The 26,863-nt window shown below is 35.3% G+C and overlaps 5 protein-coding genes and 1 non-coding gene across 8 annotated transcripts; all 6 read left to right on the forward strand.

Moving 5' to 3' along the window:
• Positions 1 to 147: 147 nt before the first annotated feature.
• On the forward strand, positions 148 to 3,894 carry LOC114733785 (la-related protein 6C). Its single transcript, XM_028921279.1, has 10 exons — positions 148 to 599; positions 1,341 to 1,422; positions 1,511 to 1,605; positions 1,694 to 1,765; positions 1,844 to 1,923; positions 2,028 to 2,106; positions 2,319 to 2,366; positions 2,470 to 2,538; positions 2,637 to 2,768; positions 3,447 to 3,894. Exons 1-10 carry the CDS (start codon positions 294 to 296, stop codon positions 3,699 to 3,701), a joined length of 1,218 nt encoding a protein of 405 aa, XP_028777112.1. The 5' UTR covers positions 148 to 293; the 3' UTR covers positions 3,702 to 3,894.
• Positions 3,895 to 4,984: 1,090 nt separating this feature from the next.
• TRNAI-AAU (transfer RNA isoleucine (anticodon AAU)) lies at positions 4,985 to 5,058 on the forward strand. The gene has a single exon. It is a non-coding gene; the product is annotated as a tRNA-Ile (tRNA).
• A 2,018-nt stretch (positions 5,059 to 7,076) lies between these two features.
• Positions 7,077 to 11,246, forward strand: LOC114733781 (peroxidase 10-like). Its single transcript, XM_028921277.1, has 3 exons — positions 7,077 to 7,444; positions 10,044 to 10,235; positions 10,320 to 11,246. Exons 1-3 carry the CDS (start codon positions 7,151 to 7,153, stop codon positions 10,899 to 10,901), a joined length of 1,068 nt encoding a protein of 355 aa, XP_028777110.1. The 5' UTR covers positions 7,077 to 7,150; the 3' UTR covers positions 10,902 to 11,246.
• Positions 11,247 to 14,218: 2,972 nt separating this feature from the next.
• On the forward strand, positions 14,219 to 14,608 carry LOC114733760 (uncharacterized). The gene has a single exon (XM_028921257.1). The coding sequence runs from the start codon at positions 14,219 to 14,221 to the stop codon at positions 14,606 to 14,608; it is 390 nt and encodes a 129-aa protein (XP_028777090.1).
• Positions 14,609 to 19,123: 4,515 nt separating this feature from the next.
• On the forward strand, positions 19,124 to 23,194 carry LOC114733778 (peptidyl-prolyl cis-trans isomerase CYP40). Of its 3 annotated transcripts, none has more exons than XM_028921274.1 (9): positions 19,124 to 19,516; positions 20,631 to 21,131; positions 21,325 to 21,412; positions 21,523 to 21,575; positions 21,760 to 21,864; positions 22,363 to 22,445; positions 22,634 to 22,658; positions 22,752 to 22,813; positions 22,948 to 23,194. In XM_028921274.1, exons 1-8 carry the CDS (start codon positions 19,346 to 19,348, stop codon positions 22,803 to 22,805), a joined length of 1,080 nt encoding a protein of 359 aa, XP_028777107.1. In that variant the 5' UTR covers positions 19,124 to 19,345; the 3' UTR covers positions 22,806 to 22,813; positions 22,948 to 23,194. The 3 variants fall into 3 exon arrangements, 1 of the variants encoding a protein (XP_028777107.1); XR_003739097.1 differs by having other exon boundaries at positions 19,127 to 19,516; positions 22,363 to 22,438; positions 22,620 to 22,658; XR_003739098.1 differs by lacking the exon at positions 22,634 to 22,658 and having other exon boundaries at positions 19,346 to 19,516; positions 22,363 to 22,438.
• A 1,320-nt stretch (positions 23,195 to 24,514) lies between these two features.
• Positions 24,515 to 25,857, forward strand: LOC114733786 (uncharacterized). Its single transcript, XM_028921280.1, has 3 exons — positions 24,515 to 24,734; positions 24,997 to 25,167; positions 25,313 to 25,857. Exons 1-3 carry the CDS (start codon positions 24,641 to 24,643, stop codon positions 25,516 to 25,518), a joined length of 471 nt encoding a protein of 156 aa, XP_028777113.1. The 5' UTR covers positions 24,515 to 24,640; the 3' UTR covers positions 25,519 to 25,857.
• The last annotated feature ends 1,006 nt before the right edge of the window (positions 25,858 to 26,863 follow it).

Below are 26,863 nucleotides of genomic sequence, written 5' to 3' on the forward strand. Positions count from 1 at the left end.
ATGCTAAGAAGAAGAAAATGCAAGGCCCCTGTGGAAAAATAACAACCTCAAAATTTTAGTCAAAGCCACAAGTAACGGTATATGAGTGAGTCTTTGGGCGCGAAACGTGGATTTAACGTCGAAATACAGTTACTAACTTCAGGGAAAAGACTGAGAGAAAGAGAAAGAGAGGGAGAGAGATAGGTTTCTTTCTTCATTTCACAAAGAATCAAAGATTTCCTTCTCTGATCACATCATAATCACACAGAGAGATAGGATAGAACAACACAGAATAAAGAGAAGAAAAAGAAAAAATGGCGCAGGCACAAGCACAGACATTGGAGGAGAAGAGCAATATCCAAGAAACTACTGCGCCCAGTTCCACCTTCAAGTTGAATGCTCAAGCACCTGAATTTGTGCCCAGATCACATACCCAGATGCCGATTTCGGGTTATTTCTATCCCTTCTTTCATATTCTTGGTGGCGCCGGTGCTTCTGATTGGTTCCCTGGTGGCGATCAAGATCCTTCCTCCCGTTTGATCTCCACTACCAATGTGGCACTTCCTAACTGCTCGAAGAATGTCCTCACTAATGATCTTCAGCAGAAAATCGTCAAACAGGTTTCCTTCCGCTCTTTCCTCACCTTTTTGGGTCTCCGTCTTATTCATGTGGATTCTGCGCAGTATCCCTTAGTGCATTACTCATCTGTTCCGGTATCTTCTGTTTATGAATTATCTTTTATCGCTATGACCACGGATGTGTTGCCTTTCCGCTGTCTTGAGATTTCATGTTTGGATTGGAGAATGTTTTAAATGTTGTATTTGGATTTCCATATTGTTTCGCCTTGATCTCATAAGGAATTACTTGTTGCTTTTGTCATCTTTTCTATTTTGCTTATGCATGTTCTTTATTGTCCGGTGCCAAATGCATTGTCTTTTTACTTTTTACCGTCTTTTTCCCCCTTCTTTTTCACGGTCTTTGGGCAGAAGATCACACAGGTTTTCTGGCCCTCTTTCGGTTTTTTTTTTTTTTTGGGTGTTGCCATCTTCATCGATATTTTCTAAAAGAGTTCTTATGGCTTCTTTCTTCCATTCTGTTTTATTTCTGGATAGTCTTTATCATTAAGACACATTCGCATTGACTTTTATGCTTCTTTTCCTCCTTCCTTTTAATTCTTGGTTTTTGTAATTGATTAGAACAATGTCTTTTTTCAATCTTCTCAATATTTGCCATCTGTTCTATTTCGGTTTTGGACAATATTGATCATGATGATCCTATATGCATTGCCGCTTTACCTTTTTTTCTTCTTTTCCTTTCTAAGGTCTTGGGATTTATCATGAATTTTCTTATATAATATATAGGCGGAGTACCAGTTCAGTGACATGAGTTTGCTGGCAAATGAATCTTTCCTGAAACAGATGAACAAAGATCCTGAAGGTTATGGTAAGGATTTTGGAATGGTATTTGTCAAAAACTCTTCCCTTCCTACTTGAAAAAGCTCATAATTGGCGGATGTTGATTTTTTCAATAGTTCCTATATCCCTTATTGCTTCCACAAAAAAGGTGAAGTCCCTCACCAGAAACATTCACCTGCTTACCCAAGCACTGCGTTCATCTTCAAAACTTGTAAGTCTTTTGAATGGATATGATGCGCATGTCAAGATTTAGGATTTATTAGGTCCGTTTCAGCCTGCTTTATGATTACTTTTTGAAGGTTTTAAGTGCTGATGGGAAGAAGGTCAAACGAAAACAACCGTTCACTGATAAGGAGAAAGAGGAATTGCAGGTAAGCCTATGTGGTCTTTGTCCTCTGGGCTTGTCTCAAACTGACTAATATACAGTGAGATTATATTTTGTTTTGCAGTCTCGCACTGTTGTGGTAGAGAATTTACCTGAAGATCATTCCCACGAAAATCTTATGAAAATATTTAGTGTCGTTGGAAGGTGGGTTTTATTTGCCAACCCCTGCATTTAATTTTTAACTTACATTCTTGATTTTTCTTCTTTCACTTGCTTAAGACAGTAATTCATACTTCGTCTTTGAACAGTGTGAAAACAATCAGAATCTGCCATCCTCAGGAATCTAGTTCTCCCAGACTAAAGGGTGATCTCCTCATTAGTAACAAGGTATAGAGAATGCACCATTCTATGTTGTCTTGGAGAAATTCTTGGATCGTTCATGAATAGACATGTCAGACAAATAAATTATTTAGCAAAACCCACCTTTGACATGCTTATATGTCTATTCTTCATTGGCTTGTGTCTAACTTTTTTATTTGGTGGTTAAATGGCATAGATCTTTTCTTACCTTACCTTGCTTGCTTGTACATCTCTTTTAGCTGCATGCACTTGTGGAGTATGAGACATCATATGTAGCTGAGAAAGCGGTGAGTCAAACTCTCTGGAAATTTAGTGTGAAGATGCGTAGTATATAGATCCTCATCTTTTTCTTTTTTTCTTTTAACATGCATTACTCGATCAATTGATCAGGTTGAGAAGCTAAAAGATGATAGGAATTGGAGAAATGGGATGCGAGTTAGGTTGCTGCTTAGGTGCTCGGTACATACACCTCATATGTCTTGTTTCAGATTTTGTGCTCCTTGAATTTCTCCTCCTCCTCCTCCTGCTGCTGATGGGTTTTAATGTAAAATTTGCAGCCAAGATCTGTTTTGAAGAGTAAGAAGACGGAATTCGATGGCTTTCTTGAGGAAAATGAGATGCTAAATTCTGAACCTGCTGAGGATTCTTCTCATTCATACAACACTGACCATTTGATGGTTCAGACAAATGTAAGTGTCATTCCACGTTTTACTCATTTCTTCAAAGGCTAGCCTTTAACTATATGTCTCATTTTATATCTCAAATACAGAATAAATGTTGGGTATACTTAGTTCTTTTAAGAAAGTACGGACAAATTGAAGAAGACAGAGAGCTGTTGGTCTAGTGCTTGTTAACAAATTCACCGCACCCCAAAAAAAAAAAATAAAGATTAAAAACGCGCGCACACACCCCCACACACAGGGACATTAAGAAATAGTCTGGCATTATTGCCTCTTCCAAAAGAGTCTTTGTAAGTGCTATAATTAGTTAACAGTTTTAATAACAAACACCTTAAGAATTGAAGAAATTAACAGGTAAAAAGATAATAGCCATATCATGCACACTTTTTAATAGAATTCTCCTCTTACTGTGTGGCCCGGCGGATCGTTGGATACAGAGGAAAAGAATAAGAAAAGATAATTCTTTTCTTAAAAAAAAAAAATTGTGAATGAGACATAACATTATTATCCTTATTTTATAAATGTAATAAGAAAGAACAAGTATTATTTATTAGTAATAACATGATCATGATAAACAGAAGAAAAGTCATTACTTTTAGTCCCACCTTCGTCTCACCATTCCAAGTTGAACTTGGTTTTGTCTGAACATTTCTGAAAGAAGCGTATCTAAGTTGTTATTTTGGTTAGGCGGAAGAAAATGGAGTGGGGTCAAAGAAAGGATGGGGAAGAGGACGTGGCAAGGGAAGAGGGCGTGGACTGCTTGCTCTGCCATGTCAGCCAAGTAGCAGCCCTGCTGTTGTTGTGAGTGAAGGAGGTTCTGCAAGACCCAACACCAAGGGCCCCAGAATGCCCGACGGCACCAGAGGCTTCACCATGGGAAGGGGCAAGCCTATTACTTCTTCTTCATCTTCTTCTGCTCTACCTAGGTCACCTCAAGAGTAATAATGGCCCGTGATCTCATCCTCAAATTTTGTTCTCTGATCTCTGCTTCTGCTTCCGTGAAATAGTTTTATTTTTCCCTCCACTCTTAGTGCTCCTTTCTTTTTTGTTTTGTGTAACATTTGCTTTTACTCATTGTAAACACTTTATTGTAGCAGTGGATAACAGTTTTTCGACGTTCCCTTCTAATGCTAAATAAATAACCCTTGGACTTGTCAATTTATGGCTTTATCATCTAGCAAAAGGGAAAGAAAGAAGTGTGATCAGATTATGCCTGTGCCATTATACATGTTTGTTGGAGTACATTTTAAATTTCATACATATTTAAGCTCTGAGTGATTGAGATCGGACTTTGGATAGCAGATATCATAAGTTTGATTCTTATCTCTGTGAGAAAAGAAATAAAAAGAAAACACAATATAATTTGTAGTGGAAAGAGGATCTTAAAATTTTGCTCTCTTACTGTGGAGTGTTAAAGAATGAAGGTGAGACTAATAGGGAGAGCAGAAAAGGCTCACCGCGCATTGTGTGTTGTAAATTTGTATGCAGTGTTTCACTTTGTGTTATTTTCTAATATAAAAGCAAACATGGCACAGGATTATGTTTTTTGCCACCGTAGGAGTGTTGCTGAAGATATGATGCATACATTAAGTTGTGTTTTTCCTGAAAGGATGTGGCAAGAAACTTATATGAACAGAGTAGGCATGCTCTTGTGAACTCATATGCAAATGGTGGAATGGTGGCGAGAGCTTATATGGTTTTATGGGCATTGGTTGTTTTGTTCTCCGTTTGATTTGGTCCCCTGAAACAGCATTTGATAGATATTCTGTACTGAATTTGACTGACCTGTGAAAAAAATCTGTTGACGAGAATCTAACTCCACACTACTAAAACCAATATTGATGCTTACCACTCAAACCGGTCAAGATTGCTGTTTTGTGATTTGTCTCGTTTTAATTTGTCAATCCATTATAACCAAACCCACTCTCCCGTACTGGGAGGTTTAATACTTTGTTTGGGCCAATATTTTATGTACTCTATCATGGCTTACTATGTTTTAATTATGTAAATCTTTTATTTGACCTTTTACAATGTTTAGATTTTATTTAACGTTTTATTGGATATTTATGTATTGTTTTTGGAGTGAAAGCAAGCGCTAACATATATCCATGTAAAAAAAAAAATATTGACGACTTGTATTTCTTCTTGAGCTTTCCGTTTTTTTTTCCAAAAAAAGTCCTTCATGAACAGTATGATAATGCATAATTTAATAATTAATATTATGTGGCCTATTAGCTCAGTTGGTTAGAGCGTCGTGCTAATAACGCGAAGGTCGCAGGTTCGAGACCTGCATGGGCCATATTCTTTATTTTTATGCTAATTTTTTAAAAATATTTTTGACAAATAATAATAATAGTTGAATGGTTTGTATCTTAGACTTTTATGCTGTTTCTTTCAGCATTCTTAGACAAAATAATATTTAAGGGTTCGTGATTCAAAAATTAATTCATGCGCCAACTAAATGTTGTGAAGTTTTATTGTTTATTTGGATCCTTTAAATAAATCTGTGTAATTAAAAAAAGTAAAATTATTATCAAAAAACAGAGAAGTGTATAATTAGAAGTTAGGGGTTTGATTAAAAAACTTGCAGAGTGATGCTATAGTTCATTAATGGAGATCAGAATAGTGGGGTGGTGTTCATCACTTTCTAAGTTCACTGAATGCGGAGCACATAGTGATTTCCATAATCAATGTTACGTGAAATATCATCAATTATATATCCTCAAAATTATAATATTGCAATAACATGATCAAAATCAATCAAAAAATAATCAGAAAAATGATTAACTTGTTAGATAAATTTTATTTGTGTGCAAATTAAATCCAGCTTACATTTATATATTTGTTCACTTAAGGAAAATTATAAAATAATATATAACTTCATATATGTTAACATCTCATCCACATATTTATTATCTTAAAATCTTTTTAAAATATAATATAAATTTATTCTCCCCTATTTTTATGAGCATTTATAAAAGATTCGAACTATAAAGTGATTAAATTACTGTCATTTGCTGGACAAAGTGCATTCCCACTTAAATTAGTCCAAAGCGGCAGATTTGCCTTATCTTCGAGGATATACATACATATAGTGCATAGTGCGGACACAGTGGTCTCCTCTTTAAGAAAGATCCTATTCATTCTCTTATGAAGACTTTTTCTACTAACCTTTTTTTTTTTTTCCACAAGTGCTTTTTCACATCATTGTCAACTTACAAATCTTGTAATTTCTTATTCACATCAATAATACTTAATCATTCTAATGATGCACATGACATTTTCATTAATTTTATAAATATATAGAAGACAATGTAATTAACTAGTTAATCAACTTATGAATCAACAGAATTTTATTACATACTTTTTGAAACTTACAAGTAAATATAAGCCTATATATAGTGCAATAATAGAAAAGAGAAGAGGTACCATAAAAATGAGTTCAAAGGCGGGCGCACACATATATATGGATGCTTCTGATCACATGAAAAATGACATCTTTTCTCTTTTTAATTCTTAATATAAGAGCTATTTAACTAACTTAAATAGATTAGTTAATTATAACAAATGTGACTTAATCTTAAATGCTTCCGTATAACATTATACTACCTTCGATCCTTAGTATAAGACCTCATTTGACTTTTATTTTGATCCTAATTATAAGATTCTGATATACTTTGTTTCTCATATTTATGTATTTTTTTTCAAAATAGTCCCTCTAATAATGGTAGTTCTAACCAATAAATTTGATTAGTAAGGATACTTTAAGAAAGACAATACATATTTATTACAAATAACTAATTTAACTTACTTTCTTAATCTCCTCAAATTAGTTAACCAACTCTTATAATTAGGACTAGAGGTAGTATTATATATCAGTCTATAAATTAGTTCAAGAAAAAAAAAGAGAAATAAAGCGGATTCAAACCTTATACATGATCAGGATCAAGTTCAATTTTCCAACTAGCTTTTATAGTAAAGATTGAAAACATACTAATTAGATAAGTTAATAATAATGATAGTGGACGGGAAGAATATCAACAAAAGCTTTGGCGGCGCATGGGCAATTAGGTTTAGGTTTTAGCTACGATAATGGTGGTGCCACTTCTAAGATTGGCCAATGAGTTCGACCAGACATTCCTTCATGCTTTGTACACAAAGCATTGGAAAGGTTAATTAGACAGAAAATAAATTAAACAACACTGAATAGTACTCGCCATTATTTACCAGTAATAGATGTATCCAGAAATTGTTATAGAAACGAACTGGAAGCTAGCCCTCATATATATATGTGAGCTAGGATATGAATTAAGAAGAAGCTGAACTTTCTCTGGTCAAAAAAAAAGAAGAAGAAGCTGAACTACTTATTATTAACTGTTAGAAACCAAGCCATGGCTTCTTCTGATAATAACTCTAACAGACTCGTCTCGTCCGACCTCAGTCTCTTCTTCGTCTTGTTTTGTGTTTGCCTGTGTCCCCTTAGGGTTCATATGTTTCCTAATGGTTATTATAATTATCCTCCTCAACCATATGGACCTGGAAGAACCCTAGACTACAGCTTCTACGACATAACATGCCCTAACTTGCTTACGATTGTTCATTCTGCTGTCTGGTCTGCCATCAACAAGGACCCCAGAATGGCTGCCTCCCTCCTTCGTCTTCACTTCCATGATTGTATTGTCGACGTACGTAATTTCTCTCTCTTCTCTCTACTTTCTTATTTCTTCCTTCAAACCCAGTTCCAAATATGCTTGTTGTCTTATGTCGTATTCATTAGTGTCTTCTAATTAATTATAGTTTGACTTTCATAATCTTCAATCTTATGTGCAGACACATGTATAGCTGTTTATTTGAAACAAAATACTACTAGTTTCATCTTGTTTACATATCCTTTTCCACAGGTTCTAATTCTGCTCTCTTGCATAGTTCTCTCGATTTTTTTGGTCAACGACAATGAAAATTAAGAACAATAATTAACGTGTGTGTTTTGATTAGAGATCCAGGGAACTTATAAATTATACCTTCTTATTACCACTATGATCTTTTTAATTGTCACTTGTAGGAAGGAATTTTGGTTTTTTTTTTTTAATTGTCACTTGTATCATTTTTAATACTTCATTTTCAATCTGTCCCTATTGATTGAGGAAGACAAATGTAATGAAAAATTTTATACATTTAATGATCTCTTAATATGTGAAAAACCATTATAAGTAATAATGAAAAAGTACGGAGTGCCTTGCAGATTTGGATTCTCTCCACTTCTCCATCTCTTCCCTACTACTTTTTTTGCCCTTATAACCATTGATCAAAACTTCAATGGTAGATTTAATATTCATAATTTGTAAAAATATTTATAAATTTGAAAATTAAGTGCTTGATATGCTATATTATAGACTGTTATTACAGAGCAATTTTTTTCAACTTTTTTTTTTAATTACAGTTGTTAACTGTTTAGACCAGATTTTAACAGTTTAAATTTATTTATTATTTTTAATAATATTATTTTTATAAGATGTTAAATTTGGACCATTGGAATTTTGATCAATGATTGTGAAGCAAAAAGAGGATAGTGGAGGGAAAGAGGATGGGAGAAGAAGTGGAGAGGATCCAAATCCAGTGCGGGAGTGCCATGTCATAGGTTGCATTGGAAGAACGAATAAAGGACGACGCATATATATTTTTATAACTCTTATGCAACATACATGTTCGTGCAAATTTTTTTAATCACGCAGGTCTATTTTAATATTCATAATTTGTGAGACAGATATTTATAACTATCTTGAAATTAGAGTGCTTAGATATGTTAAACCATATTATCCATATATTTATCCACAATTTGTTAGCTATGCCTGGGTAAGTTAGAGTTTTTGTATATATTCATTATATATTGATAATTAGCAACACGTCTTTAATATTATCTTCATTTCTTAGTATAAGACATCATTTGACTTTATTTTGATTCTAAATATAAAACCCCAATTCACTTTGTCTCTCATATTTATTTCAATTTTTTTTAAAGTAATCCCTGTAATAATGATATTTCTAACTAATACACTTAGTTAGCAAGGATATTTTAGAAAAAACAACACCTATTTATTATAAATAACTAACTTAACTAATTTTTTTGATCTACTCAAATTAATCAATCAACTATTATATTAAGGACCAGAGGTAATATTACTCTGTAAAGAAAATTACCTATGAGAGCATTTGTATCGTAAATTGTGGGATATTATTGTAAATATTCATTCCTCTGAAAATGAAAGTTATATTCCTGATATTGTTGACTTATTTTGGTCGAAATAATTTTTTCAAAAAAAAAAAAACACTGGATTCATGACTTTTTTTGTAAAAAAAAATGTTTTAGGTATTTTGATCTATGTACTACATCTGATTTTAATATAAGAGTTTGTTTAATTTTTATTTTAATCTTAATATAAGACTCTAATCTGTTTTATCTCTTATATATATTTATTCATTTTTTTTAAAATAGTCCTTATAATAATACTAGTTCTAACTAATATACTTAATTAGAAATATTTTTTTTAAAAAATATCTATTTATTACAATAATAATTTAACTATTTTTTAATCAATTTAAATTAGTTAATTAATTTTTATATTAAAAATTGACGTAGTATATAGACATTAATTATCAACTATGTAACAGACTAACAGTGCTTTGTTGTCTGTGTCAGTAGCTGCGGCTGCCTCCCTGCACTTCATGAATAATACCCCCCCCCCCCCGGAAACATGCATCAGAGATTCCGGACCTACTCAACAAACAATTTCTTAATTGGCCACTATTATTATGAATAAAATAACTTATTATAAGATTTTTGTTTTAAAAACGGCCCTTCCTGTGATATAATAATAGGTGGAGGCATAAATTTATCGTAAAAAAGAACGCTTAAAAGTCTTTTTAAGATTAAATTTACTTCAAAAGTTTAAAATCAAAATAATATTATCCTATATTATTTAAAATTATAAGATTCTTATAGTTTCAGGTGACTAGTAAAAAAAATCAAGTAAAAAGATTGCAAGATCTTATTTAAAAAAAGTAAAACTATAAGTAAAATGAGATAAAATTACAAGGACGTGATTGAAACAAACCCACAGAAAGCTAGCAAAAAAATCAGGTCAAACCATGAAAATTAATTAATCTTATTAAAATTTATTAACCCGACAAGACGAGGTTGGAACTTGGAAGTCAGAAGTTAGAACAATGCAGTACCTTGCGAGGTAGTGTTCTCACATGAGTGATGGTAATATCACATTCACGCAGGGATGCGATGCATCAGTACTGCTGGATGACACACAGGAAATGCAAGGAGAAAAGAAGGCCGGCCCCAATCTCAATTCCCTTCGCGGCTTCCAAGTCATCGACGCCATTAAAGCCGACCTCGAAACCTCCTGTCCCTCCACCGTCTCCTGCGCCGACATCCTCGCCCTCGCCGCCCGAGAAGCCGTCCTCCAGGTCGTAGCTACTTCTTCCTCCTTTATTATTACTATATTCCCTCAGATACTGACTCTTCATTAATTAATCTCATGTTATTATCAGGCTGGTGGCCCCTCTTGGCCTGTGGGATTGGGACGAAGAGATTCTGTAAGTGCCAGTATGGTCGCGGCCAACCAACAGATCCCCACACCTTTCGAGTCCCTTCAAAACATCACCGCCAAGTTCACTTCCAAGGGTCTTGACTTGAAGGACGTCGTCGTCCTCTCGGGAGGCCACACCATTGGATTTGCTCAGTGTTTTACGTTTAAAAACAGGCTCTTCAACTTCAAAGAGTCGGGCAAACCCGATCCTGATATGGATTCGGTGCTCCTCTCGGGTTTGCAGAGAAGGTGTCCCAACAAGGATTCTTCCAACAGAAACCTGGCCCCTCTGGATTCTGCTTCTTTTTACAGTTTCGACAACGCTTATTACAGCAACCTGGTTAAGAACTCGGGGCTCCTCCAATCTGATCAGGTTCTAAATGCTGATCCCATCACTGTTAATTGGGTGAATTACTATAGCCTCAACCAGTTCGCCTTCTTCAATGACTTCGCTGCCTCCATGGTTAAGCTCAGCAGTGTTGGGGTTCTCACAGGCCAGAATGGCCAAGTTAGGCTCAAGTGTGGCTCTGTTAATCGAGGTTAAGCTACACACACAAAGCTCTCTTGTTCATTGTGCAGGCTTTAACAGGTCTAGTCTAGTGCAGATAAGTCCATCACCTTCAATGCCACTGGTGGTGCAATATATATAATATAGCCTCTGTGGGTTTGATTCTGCAGAAAGCTCCTTACTGTTATGTGCTTTGGGCATTATAACAAGGGACCACTGGGTCGTCTTAACCGTAGTATAATAGTCGTTGTAATTAGTTATTTATTTTGGCTAGATAAACATTAACTAGGCTACAGAAAACCATGGCTCAGGGGAGGCCTGATTTTAGGCCAGAAACCCAAAAAGGAAGGCTTGTGGCCTCATACACTCGTAACTGAACCTTAACCAAACAGTACAATACAAACAAAATCTATGGCCCTGGCCCACTAACATGAGACTGCTCAATGGGCTCATTGGCCCCATCATATGAAATCAAATAGACTATTAATAGGGATTTGGCCTCTCAAAAAGAACTAAAGAGGTGTTTGGGTAATCCGGAATCACTTTTTTAAAAGCATTTTTTCGTAAATTAAGATAAACTCATCCACATATTTATTTTGTATACCGTAAAAACATTTCTGAAACCATGATTTTGATCTTACCCAAACACTCCCTAATATCACACAACCAACAAGAGTTGTTATAGTTGGTAAGGAGTCAGCTTATAACCCACAAGTTCATGAGGTCAAATCCCGCCGCCGATGTGAGGATCTTGTTAGTGGGCAATCTGTAAGTAACTCTATAAGCGCTCTTTGTATCTAGAGGTATGCCTTGGTCTTGGTGAGCTCTCAAGATCCAATTTATCTAATCTCTGTAGCAAAGAAGAACTAATATCACACAATGGGATAAACTAATGTTTAAATCCCTACTAAAAGAGAGAGGTTTCTACAATTAAGGTCTCAAATAATATTCTCTTTAATAGAAAGGTACGTGTGCTTAATAAAAAAATTACACAAGTTCTGCTTAATAAAAAAAAAAAAACACAAGTTCTGTCCAAATTTAGCCTAAGGATTGGTTTCTCAGTGAAAGAGAAGGAAATTGAAGCAGCTTCTGTGGATGAGCCCCAATCCAATCCGAATCATTTCCAACTACGTAGTTTGTATAATTAACAAGACGGGAATACGAGAATGAATCTTGCCGAACACTACATTCATCTCTCCAAGCCGCACGCTGCATCTGCATTAATGATTTTGATCAGTACAGGGAAGTTCCACGAGTCACGTCTCCGCTTTCGTATGCGTCAATATTGGTGCAGCACTTTGTGCGATCCATGAGAGAAAAGAATCAGAGAGAATTCAGATTCCAAAAAGACAAACCGACAAAGCGTCCAGCAGAGTCAAAAAAGAGTATATCCAAAAGTCAATACCTTTTTCAGACTCGCCTCGATTTTAATCAACTCGGCGCATGCAAAGCTACACCACAATTTCTCTGATCTCTGCTACTATTTCACCTGCTCCGAAAATATACAGCTAGCTAGCTACGTCTCTCTCAACTGCACGGTTCATTCCGCTGGATCTTAGGCCTCAATAGTACTCACAAATGCTCACTCACTAGCGATAAAAAAACAAGCTTGTCTAATGCAGTTTGTACGAGGGAGATAAATGATAGCGCTGAATAATGCAAATGGTGGGTTTGGAGGTGTGGTCCAATGACAGTATAGTCCGTAGCTCAAAAAGAGAAAGGTCTCAAACTTTGTATTAAATTTTGTATGATGTAGCGGACAATAATAATAATGATGTTTAACTTTTTGACCTTGAGGCTCAAAGCTTATCTCTTTCCTATGGAAATGAAACTGAAAGAGAATTTAATATTTCATGATTTGCCTCGTCATGCCAAGCTCCCCTGTCTTCCTCTGTTTCCTCTGTCACTTTTATGCTCCATTCGCTGCACTTTTTGATCTATATTTCCCATTATCAAAATCATTTTTTTTTTGCAAAGAAAAAAGTACGATCCCTTCAAAGTCCAATCTCAAATCGTTCACAGCTCACTAGGTTTTAACTCAGGATGTTTACAAAAGTCTACAAAACTGTTCGAGACTTGTCTCACTAATTGCCAAAATCTGAACTCTTCCTGCATGAGGTAATGAGAATGGATTCTCCAATTCTCTATAGGATGGATCATTCTCGTATCTCTCGTGTAATGTTAGAATATTTATTTTCCTTTCCTTTTCCGATAGATGGAATCCATAGATGATAACTGATTATTATTATTCAAATAATAACAATAATGACGTCTATCAGCTATAATGATGCTTTTCATAGCTGTTCTTCATGTGTTTGATTGTTTAAAAAGATTAGCACCTCGCGAACTTTTCCCCCGAATTGATTCTGTATTGATATCTTCTACATTTTACTTCGACTTTACTTTCTTTTTTTTAAAATAGAGAAAAGAAAGATGAGTGTGAGAAGGAGACTAATCGGGGATTATATAGTCCAAGAAAATAACTACACCCAGAAGGAATATGCCAGTAAAAGCAAGGGTCAGAATGACTTGCCAGAGCTTTTGGCTGGCCTCTCTTTTTATATATATGTGTGTGATTGATTGAGATTTGAGATTTCTCAAATCCTGCATCTGCACGATGATGAGGTACTCTGTAAATAAATCTTGGAGGAGGAAAAAGCAGAGTTATTGTGAAGCTTGGAAGATCCTAATTCATTCAATCCTAAATTCCAGTAATTCCTCGGATTTGCAGTTCCCTCCAAACAGTCCTTACAAGTTGCAAAGTAGAAAGGTCACCTCTTGATATCAGGATTTGACACTTTTTTTGAAAAAATCTATTAATATTCAAATAAATATCACCCATTTAAACCAATATTTTTTATATAACTATTTTTTTTTCCAAAAGCAAGGCATGAAAAAAAGAAGGAAAGGGAAGGGGAGGAACAGAGGCTGTATGTGACTGTATCAAAAGCTGTTTTTTTTCCTTGCACATTCCTAAATGGGGCAAGGACAATTACTGAATTACACTTTACCAATGTTGTGTTCTTATTAACACCACAAACCTTTTTTTTCAGAAAACACCCAAAAAAAAAAAAGTAATGCTAATGCAATTTGGTAAAAGGGAAGGCGAAGCCACCATAAAAAGCAATCTGAACACGCTCATGGCTTTTCTCTCAAACTCCTCCTGAGTCCTAACATTCCATCGTCCCTCTTTCTTTCTTTCTTCTTCTTCTCTGTTTATTCTTCCTAAGCCTAAAAAACTTTTCCTTCTTTCTCTTCATCTTTTGATTCTGAGGACCCGGATCATAAATTCCCTTCTCACACTCCTTTCTTTCTTTTATGTTTTCAGAGCTCAAACCCTCAGAACTCACACCATGTCCTCCACTCCAATGGTGAATCTGCCTCCTCCCCAGATGCAGCTGAACCAGCAGGCTTACCCGATCCGTACACCTCACGGGTCTGTGGGACCCGTGATTGCCGTTCTGGCGGTCATCACTGTTCTGGGGGTCATAGCGGGTATGATAGGCAGGCTCTGCTCGGGTCGCCGGGTCATGGGTATGGGAGAGTACGACTTCGAAAGCTGGGTGGAGACCAAATGCTCCTCCTGCGTCGACGGCAGAATCCCCCCTCCTCCTCCCCCACCGCGCCCCCCGCAGCCGCCCGCCGAAGATGTTGGGACGCCGGAGGAAGAGGCGCCTCAAGAGGCAAAAGAAGACGAAGAACAAGAACAGGAAGAAGAAGAAGTAGCAGGAGGCGGACAATAGCCGGCGGCGTAGAAGAAGGAGTGGTTCAAAACATATAGAGGATCTGAAGATTTATGGCATTAATCAGTGGCTACATATGTTGTGTGAATTTAGTTGTAATTTGATGTAGAATTTGTGAGGAAGAAGTAGAAACAGAGGAATGAGTAGGCGAGTGTCAGCTGAATGGTTGTATCCCTGTGATTTTAATTGTAAGGGAGTGAGATTAATTTTGAAATGGAGATGCTGATGATGATACATTCACATTATGGTGAAATTGCAGTGTTAACGAATGAAATTCGAATGCTGCATTCGTTTGTTGAATTAAAGAAATCAAGGAATAGATTTTGCAGAGTGGGAATGTGGAGATAATGGAGATTATGTAGAGCATTTGAAAACAAAATCTGCAATCTGGGAAAGAAAGGTCACGTGCCTCTCACACCCCTACTGCCAATGAGCTGGTCACTGTCCTGTCTGTCTGAAAATTCCATGTGACTCTTCTCAGCTTTTTTCATTCTTCTTCTCTGCTCCTTTATTCCCTGGCCCTGCCCTCCCTCCTCTTCCATTTCCTTCTTCTTTCTTCCTCTTTCTTTTTCCTTTTACTTATTTGCTTCCACGTAAAAAATACTGCTGCCCAAAATCATTTAATTACTTAATTTGATCTGATTAAAAAGATTAGAAAAATTAGTTAATTGTAAAAAATATAACACGTTTTTTCCCTTAAAATATCATAATTATGCCAATACATGGCATGTTGTTAATTTACTAAAAAACTTATTCAAAAATAAAAAGACAAGAACAAGCCCCTGTTTTGCCATACTCCCAGCTGACACAAAAAGGGGGGGGGGGGGAGAAGGAAAAGACATAAGTTGTGAATCTGCCCATACTCCATAGCCCAATATATTTGGGGCCTTCAATTTTGACTGCAATGACTTCCACCAAAATCCATACCTGAATAACTGGCTTGTGTTTTGTTAGCCCAAAAAAATGTGACTTGTTCAAAAATTAACCGCAGCCGTCAAAGAAGGCCTAAAAAATTTTACTCATAAAATATATTTTGTGGAAAAAAATCTTATTTAGTTAATTGATGTAATTGATTATATGTAAAAGCCAAAACCACAAGGGGTTTTAGTATATTTTCAGCAATGTGGTTGATTTCGACTATCTTTTTGGGGGAAAATTTGGGAGATAAATTTGTACTTAACAAATTAATTGGAAAATGGCGCCTGAAATGTGTTAAGCCTCAAGTTATTTGAGTAACAATAAGTTTTAAGAGGGGAAGGGAGCAAATTATCATTAGGGAATGTGAGTTGGATATTTGAGAAAGCCATTTACATATTCAAAAAGGTGACTTACATATCAAGAAAGATCATTTGCACACAGGAATTTGGACATCAGGAAAGGTGAGTTGCGTATTTGGGAAGGTCACCCTCAATATGCAAGTGACCTTCCCTGATATACATGTAACCTTTCAAAATATGTATATAACCTTTTCAAATATGGAACTCATCTTCTTTAATGGTAACTTGGTTATTTTCCTTTCAAACTTCTTGTCACCTAAGGATCTCAAGACTTAGCCCCATTTCTCAATTAATATGTGAAATGGAGATTTATTCACAATTCTTCTTATGCTTTTTTTTTTTTAATAACTGAGTGGGGATATACACACACATATACAAAAGCTTGTCCCATTATACAAACAGAATTTCAACAAAAAGATGAGAAAAAGGACATACACAGGAGGGCACTGATCGGATAGGTTATGAAGAATTTATTGGCTCTTTTGTTGGGTAGTGGTGAAAGCAAAATCATTTTAAATAGTAAGAAGCGACAATTATCATGGACACAAAAGTATTTGCCTGTCCTCTCATAAATATGGCATGATCATGTTCCTTTTGTGAGAAGATATGAAAAAAGAGGAATGAACAGTTAATCACTACTTTATTTAGTTCTGCCACTAAAAATGTCAAACAATCCAGAAGATAAGGAGCGTGGAAGGATTTGAAATGTGGGTCATACTAGAGTTCAGTTCTCCAAGTTTTTTTTTTCCTTCAAACTTTCCATGTATTTTAAACTAAGTTGTATGCATCTAACACTATAAAAAAAATTTCAAAGGCAATTAGTATTTTAAAATAATCTTTGGTCCAGTTTTGGTCAAAAAGTGTTTTTCTCAGCAATAACTCCGACTACCCGCACTTATATACTGAGTATTAAGGAAGAAATTTTAAAGTGCCGGTATGCTACTTAGTTATTATAATATCATATAAATACATTTGGTCTCAAATATTCCAATCTATCCTCCTCACATCCTCCCACTCACACCCAAATTCTTGTTAAAGCAATAATTGCATGCCTAGATGAGACGTTTAATGAATTGAATCTTATCATAGCTAAATGGGCCAGTGGGTATCAATTTTCTGTACCTTCCATAATTTCCTCGACAACCAAACAAAGTCAACAGATTTAAATTATTTCCACGTGAAAGTGCCATAATTGCACCTGTGTCTTTCTCAAATGCATAGTGCTCATTTAGTTCTTAATATAAAACATATTTAACTAATTAGATTAGATTAAAAAAGTTACTAAGTTGGTAAATTATAAAAAATATAACATGTTATAAAACACCGCAATCATCTTTCTTAATACCCTCAATCCCTCTCTCTTATTTGATTATGACTGAATGAGTAATTTAAAAAAAAATTATAATTATGAGAAATACATCTTATATTTAAGGCTAAAATCAACTAAACAATTAGATCCTACGTTAAGAATTGAACGAATACTATTTAGCATTTTGTTTATTACATAAGAAGGTTTGTTTGAGTCCTCAATTACAAGCTCTATATATATATATATATATATATATATATATATATAACCTCCCATCCTTAATTTGGGAAAATTTGAGAATTTACTAAATTATTTATAATATTCATAACTATTGTATTTTTTAAAATTTATTTATCTTATTTATAAATTGATATATAATCTAATAATACATAAAAAAAATTTTGAAAAATCATGTAACATTAAGTAAATTAGTTATTTTTTTAACCTTTTCAAATTAGTCAATTATATCTTATACTGATATTAAGGATGGGAGGCAGTACATTAGTGATGTCTTTAAAAGGATAGGTGAACATAAAGGGAGAATTATATTTAAGACCCTTATAAGCGGATTTGCTAATGTTTTGGATGAAAAAGGAAAGTTGAGAACACAATATAGTTTTTTTTTTAAAAAAAAAACTTTCCCATAGAGAATGGTTAAAAAAAAAATCACGTGAATTGCAATCTCAAGAGAGGTACGAAGCACCGGATGATGAAGAATCTATTCAGTTTGTCGACTTCTTGAAAATACCTAAGCACCTCACGCTCCATTCCAATGTGTTATGTGTCCCTTATAAAAATTTGGTAAATCTATTTTCTTTTATTTTTCTGCCTTTTTTTTTTTTCAAAAAATCTCTTATCAATTATGGTGCATCTCCATCCCACTTGCTACACAATGATTAATTAGTGCTGGCAATTTTTTTCCTTATATATATAAATATTGAATCAAAATCTGTACAACGCTTTTTTTTTTTTTAATTCTTCTCAATCTAAAACAAATCAATGATACCTTTTCATAGTTTGCTTTCCTGGCTTCACATCTCATCACGCAACAAAAGGTGATAAAACTGTTTAACACAATAAAGGTTGAATTTTAATTGTAAATCACAAATGGCCAAATGCGAATTAGGTGGAGTATTATTTAGCAGGGATAAAGTATATTCAAATTTATTTCTTTCGCCCCTATTACGTGTGTGTATATATATATATATATATGACTCAATAATTTGTCCCTATGTTTGCTCCCTTCAGCTTTTGAATTGTGCTTACTTATTACTCTCCGGTCCTAAATATAAGACCTTTATACACTGTATAAGTGTTTTATATTTAGAATTAGAGGAGCACTATTATTACCCGGGATTAGCTTAAAAAAATAATTTTTGGGGCCATCAGTGAACAAATAAGCGCACGTGTTCTGCAACAAAAATGGTAAAAGTAAAATTTCTATGATATAACTACTTTATAAAATAGGAGTAAAATAAAGAAAGTTTAATTAAAAATTTGGAATTATAAAAATTAAATAAAATGAAATAAAGATGAATTTGATTTTTTTTCTTTTTGGAGGCTTCTGAAAATCTCCACAGACACTTAAACATTCATGTCTCACGTACTTGTCTCATACTCCATAAAATTATTTTAACAAACACATGAATCCATCAACAAAGAAGGCAACCTGGGAGTTGCAATTAACCCGGGAAAAAGTGATGATGATGATGATTATTACTGTTATTGTTAATTTTATTACTACTTCTTGGGAAAATATGTTGTTTTTTTATTTTATTACTTTACTTCTTGGATGAAAAAAGAAATGAGGGGTGGGTTTCCCTTTATTGAACACAACTTGGAACTTGACAATTGGCTAATGGCTATGAAAGTGAACTGAAGAGTGAAAGTCAAGGCGCCATAGCTTATGGAGAGAGGGAGGGAAGGGAGGGCGATCCTTAATAATTTTTATTTTATTTTGCGTCTGTTTTACCTACGAATTTCTATCTCTCTGTCTGTTTCCCTCTGAGAGCAGCTCGGAGAAGAGTCTAGAACCTCCAATCTCTATATTTATATCTGTTTAACCCTTGAAGACTTTTCTTCTCGACTTGTAACGCGCTTCCTTACTTTGGTTTACTGAACTGAGAATCGCACCAAAGCGAGGGAACACAAATGGGGAGACCAAGGTGCTTCTTGGACATTAGCATAGGAGATGAACTTGAAGGCAGGATTGTGATTGAGCTTTACAACGACGTCGCTCCCAAAACTGCTGAGAATTTCAGGGCTCTTTGTACCGGTGAGAAGGGCATTGGTCCCAACACTGGTGTGCCCCTCCATTTCAAGGTCCCCTCCCTCCCCTTTTTTTCTTTGTTATCTTTTCCTCTTCTCTGTTCACAGACTCGTTTTATTGATTTGTCATTCCGGACTACTGATTGGTGGATATGCCATTTTTGGACTGAGCAATATCAATTTTTTGTTCTGTTCATGCTGTGATTCTTGCCCAAATTTGGGATTTTTTTTGTTCTATTGTCTGCTTGAATGGGAGGGGTCTGATTTTCTTCAACTAACGGGTTACAGATATAAGAAGGATGTTTGGGGAATGAATATGGCATATGGTTCTTGATGAATCATATCTCGTTGGTTTCTTTCTTTTTTCTTTTTTACCTATTCGTTTTTTAAGGAGCCCATTTTGAGTATTTGGTATCTGGAAACTCCGGACTTTGCAGTAATCGAAAGATTCTAAAACCCCTTTTATTGCTTTTGATCGATGATTTCGGAAAAGACGGTTATGCCCTTCATCATTTTGTATTGGTTATGTATCTTTACAGATTTCATTTGGCAGTTATCAATAAAGTGGATTTTTATGTCCATTATCTCAGACAGGGGATCTTTAAAGGCTATAGAAACATTCTCTTCTTCTCTTTTGGGTAAAAATACCATAGGATCTATTTTCTCTTGAATGATGGCCATCAAACATAAACACAAGTAGCTAATTATTGGACACCGTCTGTTCTTTATTCATTGCATCAATAACAAGCTGAAATTGAGTTGATGAACTGTTTCTTTTGATGCAGTTCAGCATTACTGTGTGGGCTCTGCTTTGTGCTAACTTAGGAGGCAGTTCTTAGCCTATTGGCTCTAGTATTATGGTGCTCAGTTTTATACTAATATACTAGGTTACCATGATAAGTGATATATATTTCTTATATTTTGCTGTCTCTTAAGGGGAACTGGTATGTGGGTGCAGGAAAAATCTTGCATATAGCATGAGACATGATATTTCATATTTTTATTGTCTTATAGTCTGAATTGTTATGTGCAATGTGAATACTAAGCCTGTTCTTATAATCAATGCCCCCCCCCTTTTTCTCATAATGTTTTGACTTAAAACTACTTCCCTGATATTATTTTCAAAGCTCAACTATTGGACTTACATTGTATTCTGATGTGTTTTTAGGGGTCTTGCTTTCATCGTGTTATTAAAGGCTTTATGATCCAAGGAGGAGATATATCCGCTGGAGATGGTACTGGAGGAGAATCTATTTATGGATTAAAGTTTGAAGATGAGAATTTTGAGTTGAAGCATGAAAGGAAAGGGATGCTGTCTATGGCCAATGCTGGTCCTGACACAAACGGGTCTCAGTTTTTCATAACTACAACCCGGACATCGCATCTTGATGGCAAGCATGTTGTATTTGGGAAGGTAGTCAAAGGAATGGGGGTGGTCCGATCGATTGAGCATGTGACAACTGGTGACAACGACCGCCCCACTCTAGATGTTAAAATCGTGGATTGTGGAGAAATCCCTCAAGGAACAGATGACGGAATATCCAACTTTTTCAAAGACGGTGATACTTTTCCTGATTGGCCAGCTGACCTTGATGAGAGCCCTAGTGAACTTCAATGGTGGATGAATGCTGTAGACTCCATTAAATCTTTTGGTAATGAATACTACAAGGTAAAATGGCTTTATTTAGTCAATTCACATTCATTTATCTCCCTTGTGTGTTGGAAGAATGGTGTACCTATCAAAGCAGCTAGAAGCAAATGCAATATTTTTTTGGGCCTGTTAATCGTTGTTCTGTGCTGATGATTATATATATCTTTTGCTTCGTGGTAAAATACCTTCTTTTTTTTTTTTTGTCTGACAGAAACAAGACTATAAAATGGCTCTCAGGAAGTATCGGAAGGCTTTACGCTACCTGGATACTTGCTGGGAGAAGGAAGGGATTGATGAAGGTATGCTAACTTTTGGTAGTAGTTTTTTTGCTTGGTTGTATAGTAACTATCCTACGAATTGAAAATTCTGCCTTTGCATTTGATAATGTGTTTATGCTTTGCCTTTTCAGAGTTGAGTTTAAGTTTGAGAAAAACGAAGTCTCAGGTTTTTACAAACAGCTCTGTAAGACCAAAGTTGCTTTATTTTACAGACGCAGTTTTAAATTACACTTGCTTCGCAGCTTGCAGTTATCTATACAATTCTCCGTTGAATCCTGTTCGCTTAATCTGACATGGTAACTGATTTTGCTCCCTTCTATTGCTTCTCTTTTATCTTAATATTCTGTTTCTGGTATTTTAAATTTTAGGCTTGCAAACTAAAATTGGGGGATCTCAAAGGAGCATTGCTAGATACAGAATTTGCTATGCGTGACGGAGACAACAATGTCAAGGCCTTGTTCCGTCAAGGACAGGTACACGTATCTCCACGGAATTTATGTTAAAATTTAGTGTGGGCTCAAGAGTTTCAGATATTGGAGAGATCTGTTAACCTTTTTTCTTGAAAAAATTGAACTTTAACAGAAATGGAAAAGTGAAATACTAACTCTTGATCCAAAACCATATTACCTTAGGTCTATGAATACTTTTCACTTGCATAATCTGCCTTCATTTTATCCTATGCTATGTAGAACTTCTTTGTGTTATTAAGTGTTTGGGTTTCCATAATCTTTCCAAAGCACTTTTTTTTCTGCAATATGCTATTTACTTCGTATGTAAATTCTTTGTTGTTATCCAAATATAAGTGAGACAAAAAGAGAACAACTTTCTAGTCTTTACTCACATTTGACCCCAATATTCAGAAGTTAAGTATTAACCTCCAATCCTAGTATAAGGGCTAGATAACTAATACAAGATATTAAAGAAATTAGTTAAGTTAAAAGTTTTATTTGACATTGCTTCCATTTGAGCAGGCATACATGGCACTTAATGATGTTGATGCCGCGGTTGAAAGCTTTAAGAAGGCATTGGTATTGGAGCCAAATGACGGTAAGCTGTATGATTTTAGTTCCAGGTCTTTGTCATGCACTCTCCTGTGTTTCGCCAACAAGATGAATTGTTTGAGATTCCTGTTTCAAACCTAGCAATACAACAAACTAAACTGTTTCTAAAATTCTGTGAGCTGTGTAATCCTAAGTCACTAAAAGGCAACTTTAATATTTAATTTCAGCTGGAATTAAAAAGGAAACTTGCTGCTGCCAGGAAGAAGGTAAGTCATGAGTATATGTATCCCTCTAAACAATATCGCTCTTTCAGGCATTGTAGCTCTTGTTAATGGCCTAACTGATTATACTCTGAACAGATTGCTGAGAGGCGTGATCGGGAGAAAAAGGCATACAGCAAGATGTTCCAATAACATTTCTGGTATGTATATGTTGTATTCTTCTTGTTATTGGATACCATACCACAGTCATTTTGTTACATGGCAGCAATTTCTGATGCGTCATCGACACATTGATTTGTTGTTGAATTGTTCGTTTGTTTACTTGACTTGACAGCGAGGGAGACAAGCTAATCACCACAGCGACACAAATGTAAAAGATTGAAAGAAGACAAATGGAATGGTTCTATTATAAATGATGAAAAATTTTCAACCAACGATTTTTGCATTGTTTTACAGAGAACGCTAAGTCTCTAGATATATTTTGTAATCCTTTTGGAAACATCTCGTGGTGATTATGTGGTGGACCGCCGATTGTAATGTCTCTGATTTTGATAAGTTTATTGATTTATATCTCTCGCTGGTAACATTTAATGTTAGTATCTTTGATTAATTATTTACAAAATTCTAATCCCTACTAATCTTCAATTTCTGCTCAGTTACCTGCTGGGTCGATATCTATGGAAATAATTAATGGACATAGAATCTTAAAGCTGAACTAATAGTGGGGGGGGGGGGGGAATTAGATGATGGATAATTTGTGCCGATTAGCATATAAAGTTTGTCTCTATTTCTTTTTTTCTTCTTTTTTTTTTTTCAAATTCTTAATTGCACAAGAGCTTTATGGGAGAATGTTAAAAGATAATATCAAAAGAATATTTTAATCCAAACGTTGGCAAATTTTATACAAGAGAAATGAAATAATTCTATTATAACAAGACAGGACTATATAGAAATATTTTGCTAAAAATAGTAATCCCTCCTTTTATTTTATGAAAATCAAAATGATATTGAAAAGAGGATAAGCTTACATAGTCCTCCGTTTCTCTAATAACAAATAAAGGGGAGTGTAATTTTGCTTCTTATCAGCGAACATTTTTTTCCCCCAACTTGTGTTTTTATTAAAGATATAAGAGAAATATTCTCACATGTCCCATACAATTTCCTTCAGGACATTACTTGTCTACCCACATATTTGAATCTATTAACTAAATAACTTATTTTTTTTAATTGAAAATAGATATATGTTCGACGATGGCATTACGACATGAAGCTGTCATAATAATGTCATAACAAGCATATGCGATATGAAAAGTCCAATATAAGTCAAAGACACGTCCAATTTTGCTATCAGCATCCCACTAGCCACCTCAGCTGCATCAATCAGGTACATTTGCAACACTCATTAACTTTGTTTAATTTTCCTGGAAACTTAAAACCTCCTCTTGTGCTTCAACTATTTATGGTCAACCTTGACCTCTTCTTTTCCAAATTTAAGAATTGATAATTATATAAGAGTATTAATGTTTTCTCTTTTAACTCCTTCACCCACCCACTCATACTCCCATAGCCAACACCACGAACTTCGTTTCATACATATAAAATGCGACCCTGTCCTTTTAATAACTAATAATAGTACCTTCAACTTCTTTTTCTGGTCTAGCTGAAATAACTGTTTCTTAGACTTGTTCGTTCCTACCCACAGTCAGGCAAATACCCATTTTCGTTTTGGAATGCCTGAAAAATGGACATCTCAAAGAAATATATGCATTAATAGATATTATATTGCACTCTTCTGCTTCAAAACCCTAGCTAGTAACTACCCACCCGCACAGCATGTTCCACACAAAAGTAAGAAAAGTTTCATTCGGCCATTTTGAACCACCAAAATTCAAAACCTCATTGCCTGCCCCATCTTCTGCTATATGTATATAAACCCCCATGTGTTCCCAGAAAATCACACCTCACATAACTCTCTTGCTTGTACTGATCAAAGCATCAATCTTTGAAGACAATTAGCCAGAAGCAGCATGATGGCTTCCAAGTTTGCACACTCCCTCGTTGTTCTTGTTCTGATTGCTTCAATGTTTGGAGCAAGTGTGGCCAACAAGGACTGGTTCCCAGGTTTTAACTACACAGACTGGTGGTCCAGATCATTTGGACATCAGAAACCCAACATGACTCGACCACAGTCCAACAATCATCGTGGGTGGCTCTGAGAATTGGCACTTCGGCTTTAACTACTCTGATGGGGCTATCAAAAATGGCCCTTTCTACCTCAACGATACTCTCGGTGAGTTCCTACTTCTCCTTCTTCTTCACTCACTGTACTGTGTTGGTCCTTTCTACACAGGAGCAAGTGTGGCCAACAAGGACTGGTTCCCAGGTTTTAACTACACAGACTGGTGGTCCAGATCATTTGGACATCAGAAACCCAACATGACTCGACCACAGTCCAACAAAATCATCGTGGGTGGCTCTGAGAATTGGCACTTCGGCTTTAACTACTCTGATTGGGCTATCAAAAATGGCCCTTTCTACCTCAACGATACTCTCGGTGAGTTCCTACTTCTCCTTCTTCTTCACTCACTGTTGTTGTACTGTGTTGGTATATGTGTGTGTGTATATTATATGTATTATTTGTTTCTGTTTATATACATATAAGATAGTTACGTGTTGTGTATATGTTGGTTGGAATTCAGTGTTCAAGTATGATGCTCCAAACGCGACCACACATCCACACAGTGTTTACATGTTCTCAGACTATTGGAGCTTCTTGAAATGTGATCTGACAGAGGGCAAATGTGATCTGAAATGTGGCGAACTCAACGCAGGGTGTGGGAGAGGGATTCCAGATTGTGTTAAAGAGGTGGAAGCCATACTACTTTGCTTGTGGAGAGAGAAATAGGTTTCACTGCACAAATGGTGGCATGAAGTTCTCTGTCATGCCCATGATTCGCTCCTTCTTCCCTTGGCCTTGATACAAAAAATTGCAGCATTTTGTTGTGTTGTTCTCTGGATCCCTCCACTTTCTGGTTTACATATACTTTTCTGTTGTTTTTTACTTTTCTGCACAATTTGAATACTTTCGGAGGAAAATGTATTGTTGAACTATATAGATTTACACAGACACAAGATGAATAAAAAATGCATGCAAGACTTGCATTGCTTGCCTTGTTTCTTACTTATTAACGTCAATTTTTTCTCCCTGTTACATATTAACATCAAATTAATATATGCAATAAGGTTCCCATATGGGCGGTCCACAGCATTGTCACATGAATAGGGAGGAACCAGAAAGATCATTTATTTGGTCCAATCCCAATTGGTAGTTGGGCTAATAACTGCTCCCCTTGGGCCATCAAAATTGATCCTTTCAACTTTCTTTGACCATTTACGCTAAACTTGCTCCCCTTTTACTTAATTAAAAGGAGAGAGGTCGAATGCATGACCTTTTATTTATAAGAGAGCTTTTATGTCATTAGGCTACTGAGTATTAAGTTTTTGTGCTTCTCATGTCTCCTCAACTACAACAGATGAATTAAGATAGGATCGATGGTATATATGGTCATTGAATCGATATTAATTCATATTTTAGAAATCAAGTATGTGTTAGTATATCTCTTTTAATGAGTTTAATTTTCTTTACATGTTAATAATTATATTTTTAGGAAAAAAATAAATTGACATACTTATTCGCTTGATATTTGCGCCATTTCAAAATGGATAAGATGAAAAAGGGCAAAACATGAATGTGTGTGTGTTGTAAGTTTGATATCATCAATCAAGTGTACTGTGTAGAGATAGCAATCATAGAGTGAAGACAAGTACTGGTTTGGAGTTTTGTATTCGGATGATACAAACACATCCAAGAATCATGCAATATATATATAAGTCCTCCATGTGTGTGTGTGTGTGTGTATTATCTGATCTTTTTCTTCCTTCCTCTCAAAGTAATCTTGCTTTCCCAAATCCTTTCCAAGGCATATATCAAGTGTTTGTAAAGCTTTCCAGTTGGCGGCCTATCACAATATCCTATAATAATAATGCTTATTGATGGTTGCAAAAAGAGTTGTAAGTACAGCAGTGTGTGTGTGTCATATGTATATATATTTGGTGGCCTATCTATTTATTCATCTTTTCTGATGCAACATGTCATATATAATCCGCGTGCATGCACAAGCAACCTTGTATATAATATCATCTTAATTAATCAGCTGCCAAATTATCCTCCACCTCACGTAAGGCCTCAC

This window comes from Neltuma alba, unplaced genomic scaffold, assembly GCF_004799145.2.
Source record: "Neltuma alba isolate B1F8T4 unplaced genomic scaffold, ASM479914v2 tig00013031_pilon, whole genome shotgun sequence".
In the NCBI taxonomy this organism is placed as follows: domain Eukaryota; kingdom Viridiplantae; phylum Streptophyta; class Magnoliopsida; order Fabales; family Fabaceae; genus Neltuma; species Neltuma alba.

Bases quoted from the DNA above. Each gene is read 5' to 3' on its own strand.
- LOC114733785 (XM_028921279.1), top strand. From the start codon at position 294: ATGGCGCAGGCACAAGCACAGACATTGGAGGAGAAGAGCAATATCCAA. The intron at 600-1,340 runs GTTTCCTTCCGC...TATAATATATAG, and splicing joins AGCAGAAAATCGTCAAACAG to GCGGAGTACCAGTTCAGTGA. The intron at 2,539-2,636 runs GTACATACACCT...TAAAATTTGCAG, and splicing joins GGTTGCTGCTTAGGTGCTCG to CCAAGATCTGTTTTGAAGAG.
- LOC114733781 (XM_028921277.1), top strand. From the start codon at position 7,151: ATGGCTTCTTCTGATAATAACTCTAACAGACTCGTCTCGTCCGACCTC. The intron at 7,445-10,043 runs GTACGTAATTTC...ACATTCACGCAG, and splicing joins TCCATGATTGTATTGTCGAC to GGATGCGATGCATCAGTACT. The intron at 10,236-10,319 runs GTCGTAGCTACT...TGTTATTATCAG, and splicing joins CCCGAGAAGCCGTCCTCCAG to GCTGGTGGCCCCTCTTGGCC.
- LOC114733760 (XM_028921257.1), top strand. From the start codon at position 14,219: ATGTCCTCCACTCCAATGGTGAATCTGCCTCCTCCCCAGATGCAGCTG.
- LOC114733778 (XM_028921274.1), top strand. From the start codon at position 19,346: ATGGGGAGACCAAGGTGCTTCTTGGACATTAGCATAGGAGATGAACTT. The intron at 21,132-21,324 runs GTAAAATGGCTT...TTTGTCTGACAG, and splicing joins TTGGTAATGAATACTACAAG to AAACAAGACTATAAAATGGC. The intron at 21,413-21,522 runs GTATGCTAACTT...TTGCCTTTTCAG, and splicing joins GAAGGAAGGGATTGATGAAG to AGTTGAGTTTAAGTTTGAGA.
- LOC114733786 (XM_028921280.1), top strand. From the start codon at position 24,641: ATGATGGCTTCCAAGTTTGCACACTCCCTCGTTGTTCTTGTTCTGATT. The intron at 24,735-24,996 runs GTTTTAACTACA...ACTGGTTCCCAG, and splicing joins CAACAAGGACTGGTTCCCAG to GTTTTAACTACACAGACTGG. The intron at 25,168-25,312 runs GTGAGTTCCTAC...GTTGGAATTCAG, and splicing joins CTACCTCAACGATACTCTCG to TGTTCAAGTATGATGCTCCA.